At 38.2% G+C, this 10,526-nt stretch overlaps 1 protein-coding gene and 1 pseudogene across 2 annotated transcripts in view; one reads left to right on the forward strand and one right to left on the reverse strand.

Annotated features, from left to right (window-relative positions):
• Positions 1-6,013, reverse strand: part of LOC103590722 (chromosome unknown open reading frame, human C9orf156) — a 23,974-nt gene extending 17,961 nt beyond the window's left edge. Inside the window, exon 1 of one of the 2 annotated variants that reach the window (XM_008573024.1) lies at positions 5,922-6,013. In XM_008573024.1, the coding sequence (XP_008571246.1) occupies positions 5,922-5,997 (76 nt within the window). In that variant the 5' untranslated portion in view covers positions 5,998-6,013. Of the gene's footprint in view, positions 1-5,485; positions 5,679-5,921 lie in introns of those variants that run through there. The other variant, XM_008573025.1, reaches the window with a different exon arrangement.
• Positions 6,014-7,904: 1,891 nt separating this feature from the next.
• On the forward strand, positions 7,905-8,467 carry LOC103590723 (annotated as a pseudogene).
• Positions 8,468-10,526: the final 2,059 nt, after the last annotated feature.

The following is a 10,526-nucleotide window of genomic DNA, read 5'->3' on the forward strand; positions in this document are numbered from 1 at the left end:
AAAAAAAAAAAAAAAAAAAAAAAAATGGGAAAAACTATCCAGACATTTATATGGAATAACAAAAAACCATGCATAGCCAAAGCAATGCTGAGCAAAAAAAAAATAAAGCTGGAGGCATAACACTACCTGACTTTAAACTATACTACAAAGCTATAATAACCAAAACAGTATGGTACTGGCATAAACTGATCAATGGAATAGAATAGAGAATCCAGAAATCAACCCACACACCTACAGCCATCTGATCTTTGACAAAGGCACCAAGCCTATACACAGGGGAATAGACTGCCTTTTCAGCAAATGGTGCTATGATAACTGGATATCAATATGCAGGAGAATGAAACTAGATCCATACCTCTCACCATATACCAAAATCAACTCAAAATAGATTAAAGAATTAATATACACCCTGAAACAATAAAACTTCTAAGAGAAAACATAGGAGAAATACTTCAGGAAGTAGGACTAGGCACAGACTTCATGAATATGATGCCAAAAGCACAGGCAACCAAAGGAAAAATAAACAAATGGGATTACATCAAACTAAAAAGCTTCTGCACAACAAAAGAAATAATTAACAGAGTTAAAAGACAAACATTTTCCAAGTGTCTACAATTGCCAGACATTGTACTAAGTTTGGAGAAAAGATACAAAACAAGAACTCCTATCACAGTGGAATTAACAGTTGGGGAGAATTTCACATTATGCTTCAATATAACGGGAACTGTTAACATGTCATGCAGTGACATGATCAAAGACTTCTGACCTTGAACCTCTGATTTGGGGCCTACACATTTAATAATTGATCTGCCACCTCATCAAATCAGTCTATGCCTGTTTTTCACAGATTATACATATGCTATGACAAATACAAGTGGCAACAACCAATTAGATTTATTCCAATCCTCTTTATGCATCCCTGTAAGAACATAAGCCAGTAACAGTGGGTTAGCAATTAACTGAAAGCATACTCAGGAGCTACTCTGTAGGAGTCCCTCCAACTCCATCATTCTTAAATGTCTGGGACCACTCTCAAAATACGAAATGTCCATATTCTAATATGTCTGAACTCTTCTGAAACCTATTTATGTATTTTTATGCATCCCTTCTTGAGATAATAAATACTCTGAAATATAAATGCTCAATAATTTCCAAATGCAAGTGCTACTTGAAGGAGAGACCTGAGAATGTCCACCCAGGGGAATTATGATCTTCTTCCTCTTGCCTCATATCTCAAACAAACAAATAAAACACTAAGTACCTACCATTTGGTAAGCACTGTGCTGTGTCCTGGGTACAGAGATAAATAATTAAGAACCAGTTCCCACCTTCAAGGTTTCCAATATATTAACAGAGATGGATAAGTAAATTAACTATTATAGCAAAGTGCCTTACATGCAGGGATAAAGATATGCACAGGTACACCAGAGTAATATCGGAATGAGAACCACATGGAAAGAAGAAGTGGTTCCTCAAAAGAGCATGGGAGGGTTAAAACTGTATCATAAGAGAAAAAGGATAAAAAAACTACATCAGCTGTGTGACCTTGGGCAAAACTCGCTTACCTCTCTGAATCCCTGTTTTTCATCTATAAAACAAGGATAATAATACCTATTGTGGAAAGCTTTAATAATAATAATAAAATACGTAAAGCACTTAGTACAATAGAAGGTGCTCAGCAAGGAGTGGTTTTTAAAGCCCTTGCTCAGGCTTTCTCCACATTTAATTTTTTAAAAAAGTGAACAGATATGATGTTGATGGGTGGGAGGGGGAAGAGGGAGGGTGAAAGTAGAATCGGTGAAGGGACACGAAAATCAACTACACTGTATATTGATAAAGTAAAATAAAATAATAAAATAACCTAAACTAAAAAAAAAAAAGCCTTCATTTTAGGGCTGGCTCGTGGCTCACTTGGGAGAGTGCGGTGCTGATAACACCAAGACCACAGGTTAGGATCTCTATATAGGGATGGCCGGTTAGCTCACTTGGGAGAGTGCGGGGCTGATAACACCAAGACCACAGGTTAGGATCTCTATATAGGGATGGCCGGTTAGCTCACTTGGGAGAGTGCGGGGCTGATAACACCAAGACCACAGGTTAGGATCTCTATATAGGGATGGCCGGTTAGCTCACTTGGGAGAGTGTGGTGCTGACAACACCAACTCAAGGGTTAAGATCCCCTCACTGGTCATCTTGTAAATAAACAAACAAACAAACAAACAGACAAACAAATAAATAAATAAAAATAAACCTTCATTTTATTTCCAGCTTTCATTAAAACTATCCCACCAGCACTAAGAATAAGACTACAGGTCTGGAACTGTCCTTCACAGTAACTTTCATTATTTTCACTTTTAAAAACTGTATTATTTGATAAATATAAAAGATTGTATACAACATATATGTAAGCTATAAAGCATATTATAATGAAACCCTCTGTACCCACTACCCATCCCAAGAACTAGGGCACTACGAACAGCTTGCATCTTTTTAGGTTGCTTTTCTCCCATCTCATACCCTTCCTTTCTCTCTGAGATAAACAGGAGCCTGAATTTGGTCTTTATCATTCACTTCCTTTTTTAATATGACTTTATCACATACATATGCATGCCTAAACAATATTTCATCTATTTTGTCTTTGAGTTCTATAAAAACTGGTATCAAACTGTAAGTTATCTTCTCACACTTGCTTTTTCTCTCTCAATGTTATGATTCTAAGATCCATCCATACTGTACATGTTATTGATGACTTTAAATTTTTTTCCAAGTATGTCTATAGGTATTGAGTTTTGTTGTTGGTGGTTTTTTTAAAATCCTTTTCCATGCTCCTGTGGAACCAATACAGTAAACATCTTAAAGATGAAGAAACTAAGGCCAAATGATCTGATGTTCATTAAAATGTCAAGAAGAAAAGTGGCCTAAAAGGACTTCTAACCTGATCATAGGATCCCTGTGTCCTGTTTTTAAGAAACATTTTCCAAGTGTCTACAATTGCCAGACATTGTACTAAGTTTGGAGAAAAGATACAAAACAAGAACTCCTATCACAGTGGAATTAACAGTTGGGGAGAATTTCACATTATGCTTCAATATAACGGGAACTGTTAACATGTCATGCAGTGACATGATCAAAGACTTCTGACCTTGAACCTCTGATTTGGGGCCTACACATTTAATAATTGATCTGCCACCTCATCAAATCAGTCTATGCCTGTTTTTCACAGATTATACATATGCTATGACAAATACAAGTGGCAACAACCAATTAGATTTATTCCAATCCTCTTTATGCATCCCTGTAAGAACATAAGCCAGTAACAGTGGGTTAGCAATTAACTGAAAGCATACTCAGGAGCTACTCTGTAGGAGTCCCTCCAACTCCATCATTCTTAAATGTCTGGGACCACTCTCAAAATACGAAATGTCCATATTCTAATATGTCTGAACTCTTCTGAAACCTATTTATGTATTTTTATGCATCCCTTCTTGAGATAATAAATACTCTGAAATATAAATGCTCAATAATTTCCAAATGCAAGTGCTACTTGAAGGAGAGACCTGAGAATGTCCACCCAGGGGAATTATGATCTTCTTCCTCTTGCCTCATATCTCAAACAAACAAATAAAACACTAAGTACCTACCATTTGGTAAGCACTGTGCTGTGTCCTGGGTACAGAGATAAATAATTAAGAACCAGTTCCCACCTTCAAGGTTTCCAATATATTAACAGAGATGGATAAGTAAATTAACTATTATAGCAAAGTGCCTTACATGCAGGGATAAAGATATGCACAGGTACACCAGAGTAATATCGGAATGAGAACCACATGGAAAGAAGAAGTGGTTCCTCAAAAGAGCATGGGAGGGTTAAAACTGTATCATAAGAGAAAAAGGATAAAAAAACTACATCAGCTGTGTGACCTTGGGCAAAACTCGCTTACCTCTCTGAATCCCTGTTTTTCATCTATAAAACAAGGATAATAATACCTATTGTGGAAAGCTTTAATAATAATAATAAAATACGTAAAGCACTTAGTACAATAGAAGGTGCTCAGCAAGGAGTGGTTTTTAAAGCCCTTGCTCAGGCTTTCTCCACATTTCAACATTACAACTCTTTGAACTGCAATAAGAAAAAAACTCAGCAAGATATTAATGCAGAATTATTTTGCACACAAGGCTTATCTACAGGTCTTGCTCTGAAAGAAAGTTCAGGTCTTTTCATCTCTGCCTAGACTATTAAATTATACCTGTTATACTTTGTCACCCCACTGCAGGTTCCTCCCCTAGTCAAAACACACTAAACCGAAGAACAATTTAGCTCAGTTGGTTAGAATGCCATAACACTAAGGTCAAGGGGTGGCATCCCCTTCCTGCACAGCCACAAAAAACAAAACAGTCCACTAAATCAATCCTCCACACTCCTAGAGTTCCTTGTGTTTTGCTGCTCTGTAACTTCGTATTACTTAGCCTGGTATTCAAGGTTCTCCACAACCTGAATCCAATGGAAGGTTCCCACCTCCCTGTTCCATCCAACACTTATAGACTTATAGCTCCCCAAACCCATGCTCTGTGGGCCTCTGGCTTCTGCTCTTTACTGCCCGTCAAAATATTAGACCTCTGGGCCGGCCAGTGGCTCACTCGCTAGAGTGCGGTGCTGATAACACCAAGGCCCCGGGTTCGGATCCCACATAGGGATGGCCGGTTCGCTCACTGGCTGAGCGTGGTGCTGACGACACCAAGTCAAGGGTTAAGATCCCCTTACCGGTCATCTTTAAATATATATATATATATATATATATATTAGACCTCTAACCTGGCAATGTACTTCAATTTTTAAATTTTTTTTAAAAAAAGATGACCGATAAGGGGATCTTAACCCTTGACTTGGTGTTGTCTGCACCACGCTCTCCCAAATGAGCTAACCGGCCATCCCTATATAGGGATCCTAACCTGTGGCCTTGGTGTTGTCAGCACAACAATCTCGCAAGAGAGCCAAGGGCAGGCCCTGAGCACCAGTTTTTTTTAGATGAGCACACCACTGACCAGGTAATAGTACTACTAGGAAATTTAACTTAAATTCAGCCTTTAGAACATACACATAGATATCAGTTTCGAGGATTTTCATTTAGAACAATGAAAACTGGCAATAACTTAAATGCCCAACAATAGAAAACATGTTAAATAAATTAGAGCACATCTCTAAAATAAAATAGCATACAAACCCTTAAAATTAAAATTGCCATGGAAAGATTTTTGTGAAACTTAAATTTTTTAAAAAGGTATAAAACAGTGGCGTGGCATATCACCTCATTTTCCTAGTGTGTATGCAATCAAACAGGTATGGAAGGTAGACATCAAGATAATAACTGCCTTTCTACGAGTGATGGCAAGCATTTTAATTTTCTTCCATTTGCTTCTTGTGGTTTCTAAAGCTAATACATTCCGCTCTCTACAAAGAGGTGTAAATAACGTAAAACAAACTCACGTCTATCTTTCCAGGCCCAGTTCAAAACTACTTCCTCCCCGCAAGCCTTTCCCTTCTCCCTCCTCATTTCCTACAGCACAGGATGCCTCTCCCTTATGGCATTTATTGATTCCTAACCGGCATGACGCCAGTTGTACACGTCCTATCTCCTCTACAGAAGACAAAACTCCCTAAGAGAAAAGCCATTACAGTGCACGCGGCGGTTCTAGCCACAGCGTCCAGACTAGGCAGACAGGACATGTCCTGTACGAAAAACCGAACATACGAGATGACGTCATTCCGCTGGTCTCACACATCACGTGGTCTCCCAAGCACGTGACCCACGCCTTCACCATAAGTAGAATGACGCACCTCACTTCAAGATCTGGAATGTCACGTCCCTTTCCGCAATGCTTCTACTGAGTGCCGCACCACCAGTCTCTTAGAACTAAGTTACCTGTCTCCAGGGTCGGTTTCACGCACCCGCACGGGGTGGCTGGGGAATGAGGCCCTGCCTCCTCCACGCCGCGCATGGCTACTGGCCTCTGAGGTTCCGGCTCGGCGCTTCAAGCCTTCCGCTTCCGCGTTCCTTGAGTGGCGCCTGCGCAGTATCAGCACTGGCTGGGTGGCGCGGGTGTCAGACAGCGCGCGCCGCACGCCGCGCGGGTTACCCTCAGGTCTCGGTTGAGTCTTTGGGGCCCTGTTCAGGCCCGGTTCTTCTCTCCGGGTCTTGGTTGTCTGGCGCTGAGACTGCGGTTGTGCACCCTCTCAGGGCATTCTGTGGTTCCGAGTTCCCGCGCTTTCCGAGAGGGGGACACATCAATGAAGATTTACGCGCAAAGGTTTCTCTCAAAACATTATTAATAATAAGCAACCTACATGTCCAACGAATGACTCTTCATTTCTGAAGAACAAGGATGTACATAACAAAAAGACTGGATGTTAAGAAATGTTGGGAATAGAGAGATGGTTATACTCCTCTGTATACTCCATATTTTCCATAATAAAAACGATGTTTTGTTAGACTTTATAGTCTAACATATATTAGTCTATATAGACTATATATATATATATATAACAAATATATATATATTTGAATATATTATATATATTAATATAAATATATTATATATAAATATATATATGTATAACAAATATATATTAGACAAATATATATATATTTGAATATATTATATATATATTAATATAAATATATTATATATAAATATATATATGTATAACAAATATATATTAGTCTATATAAAGACTAATTAGACTTTATTTCAAGTGTGAAGGGTAAGGGAGCCTCACACCGGGCTAGAGGTTAAGAAATGGGGACTGTTTCTTGTGCTCCATAACCTCACCGGAACTGAAGTAAGAATGATGTTATGAGTTAATAATACCATATACATTGGGGGGGATTATTGTCGTTTCTGGGCAGCTCTGAAAAGTCGAGGCCCAACAGGAATCATTTTTTCATCCTATGCAGTGACCAGTTGTTCCTGCACCCTTAGCCTATCCTTTACCCACTTACTTGTAATATCATCTCATCTTTGTCAAGTTTCTCTATTTATAATTGTTTCTGAGCTTTTATCCTGTTGGTTCAGAAAAATAATATATTACCTGCAATATAAAATATTCAAAAGCATATAAGTCCACAGATGAAAAAGCTAAACAAACCACGAAAAGCTATTTCTAAGTCTTCATTTAATCACTACAAGAAAATAACCAGCAGTAGGATCCAAAGGTTTAAAGAGAAGACTGCGGTTTTTAAAAAAATTAAAATTGATCAAATTCATGTAGTGTCCTCTGGCAGGTCTTTTCTACGTGACAATTCGGAAAGATTGTCATTACTGTTTTTACGAAAACAGTTCTGTCCAGTTGGAGAAACAAGTTTCAGAACCATTGGGCTATATACACGACGTAAAACTGGGTCGAAGTTTTTGCACTTGCCACTAGATGGTGGTGTTGCTGAAAGAGGTAGTCCCTTAATTTGTGGAAAGACTAGTGCTGGAGAGGTAATTGCCATCCTAGAGGGCATAATAGAGTTTGATACTTACACAAAATATTTACCAACTGTGACAAGTACTGAAATGCAAAGCAGACTTGGAAACACCAATGAAGTAGATTGCTACCTCTTTTAAAGGTAAAACTGCTCTTTACTGAAAACAAGAACTTAAATGTACAGCACTTTTATTATTATGTTCTATGATTTGAAGTTTTTATTAACCTGTCTAGAGTTGTATCTGATTATTTCTAGTTTATTAAACTTAACCCTTTCTCTGGAGGTAGAGTCTAGAAATCTGCCAAAAAAAAAAAAAATTAGAGCAGTGTTGAGTCAGACAAGTCTAGAGGTCCCTCAGACAGCAGAGTTGGGACGGGCTTTGGGGGCATGAGCTGAGGGCACAAGGCCAAGGCCACGAGTATTTCATAGAGATTGATGGAAGTAGAAACCAAAACTCTTCCCCTGGGGAATGCATCCATCTCTCAGTGGGCTCTCTACCGGAAGGGCACTGATTATGGATTGGCAATCTGTACCCCAAAATCACAGAATACCACCTCCTTAAACACTTTAAGAAGTTTGGTAAGGTAAAAGCAGTTTAACCTCCTCTTCTACAAGTCATGTGCTTTGGAGGGACAGCCTCAAGGGTACTGTCTCGTTAATTTTGAAACTAAGCAGGAAGCAGAACAAGCTATCCAAAGTCTCCATGGCAAGCTTGCTTTGTCTAAAAAGTTGGTGGTGCGAGGGGCACATGCTCAAGTAAAGCGATATGACCATAACAAGAACGATAAAATACTTCCAGTTAGTCTTGAGCCATCCTCAAGCACTGTACTCAGTCTAACCTAAGCATCACTGTCAAGATAAAAGCCATTTAAGCAAAGCTGAAAATGATGGGAGAAAATCGTGAGGCAGATTATCCAGCAGTACCAGTTTATTCCTACTTTAAGCCACCAGATTAAAAAAGGACTACTCCTTATTCTAGAGAGAAATCTCGAAGATGATGGTCATAATTACTGTAGCAGCAAAAGCAGAGAAAAAGACAAACATACAAAATGTTATTACTTAAATAGGGAAATGAAATGTATTAACATCTGTGTTAATAAATACAAGACAGTGAAAAAAAAATTATTTTGATACAGGTGGTCATCAGCCTGTAGTACTTTGCGAACACTTCCCAGTAGAGTGGTTCTTAACCTCTCATTTGGGTAAAAGACACCTTTCAGAATCAAAGCTCTAGACCTTCTCAAACATCATTTTAGATGTAATATCATAAGGTTCATGGATTTCTAAGAACTATTGTGGCTACCATGAGAGGAGAGCAGCACAAAGTAGGGCTAGATGTATTCTTGCAAAACTTTGATTCTGATTATGACCTCAAGGTTCTAAGCAAAGAAGAAAACTGGAAAAACTTTATATGCTGCAGCTGGTATCTGAATAAGAATAGTGAGAAAGCAGAGGTGATGTGTGTATATAAGGAGTGGTGTAACAGGGCAGGCAAAAAGGGTCCTAAAAAGGAGAGAGAAGATTCTGCTTCCTCTAATGTGCTATATTCCTCTTTCCATCTATTTTTCCATCTCTTTCACCTTTGTGCTCCTGTACATTGTACGTATGCAAGCCTCTCAAGATTCATCTTCGTGCAACACTATTAGAACTTGAGATTTCAGTTGACTCTCTCTTCTCTCTAATCTTGACCCACTCTGGCAGATGAAGTTGAGACAGAAGAAGCATTCTGAACATAAGGCATCATCATGAAAGGCACTGAGGAAGTCAAATGTGACTTTGGGTGAGTACCAAAACTCTCTGAGGTTATTCCCTCATCTGTAAAATGGGAGTGATAATCATGGCCTACCCTATTTCACAGACTTTTGTGTAGATCAAATAAAATAGTTTATATGGAAGTATAAATATTGAAGGAACTATTATGTAGTTGTGCTGCCCTCAATGTTATTTGAGTAATATAATGGGATATAAGTAATAATTGTACAATGAACATATCCTGAGGGGAAAAAATTTAATTTACCCTCAAAGCAGGGTAGCAAGTAGGAGGGAAACATAATAACTTCCCACTATACCAATGGCATAGCTTCACATTAGAATCATCTGGAGAGCTTTTAAAATAAAAATATCCTAAAGCAATGCTGTATCCTGGATAGGATCCTGAAGCAGAAAAATGACATTAATGGAAAAACTAATGAAAAACAAATAATGTCTGTAATTTAGTTCATGGTAATGTAACTATCTTAATTTCTTAGTTTTGACAAGTGGACCATAGTTATGCAGGATGTTAACACTGGGGTAAACTGAGTGAAAGGTATACAGGAACTTCTATACTATCTTTATAATTTTTTCATGATTCTAAAATTATTTCCCCCAAGGAGATTAAAGCATAAAACAGTTCAAAAACACACATATATACCTTTGCCTGGACGTCACCCTCGACAGGTGAATCAGAATCCATGGGGAGGTGTTTGGGCATCTGTATTTTTTTAAATCTAATGTACCCTCATGGTACATTAGCGCTGAGAGAACCACTGCTGTATACCATGAATGTCTGAGGGGCTGGGTCCTGTCTTGTTCTGAGATGTACCTAGTACCTAGCACATGCCTATATGAACAGCTTGTGTAATTGCATGAATGAACCTTTACTTGAAAAAATATTTACTTTTTAGTCCTTTGTGATTACAGAAGGAAAACTGAAAACAAGCAAAAAAATAGCAGGGGAAATTTTCAGTCATCATCCTACCCAGAATAGTTCCTATTCCTGCCCCCAGTTCTTGTGACATTTTTCAGTTAATCTTGACTATCATCACCCAATAAATATTCCTGAAATACTAAAATAGCCATTCCATTGTTCAAAAGTCTTGCTTAGGTCCCCACCATCTAACAAGTGATATACTTCTTAGTTAGGTATGCAAAATTCTCTACATGCTGTCTAATATTACCAGATTCTTAGCATGCAAGCCTACTATTTCATATGGACCTACACTATAGTTTGCATGCAGTTCTCTTGAATGTGTCTTGAACTCACACTTCTTTTTTTTTTTTTTTTTTTTTTTTTTT

The sequence above is a fragment of the Galeopterus variegatus genome, unplaced genomic scaffold (genome assembly GCF_000696425.1).
Source record: "Galeopterus variegatus unplaced genomic scaffold, G_variegatus-3.0.2 Scaffold866, whole genome shotgun sequence".
Classification (NCBI taxonomy): domain Eukaryota; kingdom Metazoa; phylum Chordata; class Mammalia; order Dermoptera; family Cynocephalidae; genus Galeopterus; species Galeopterus variegatus.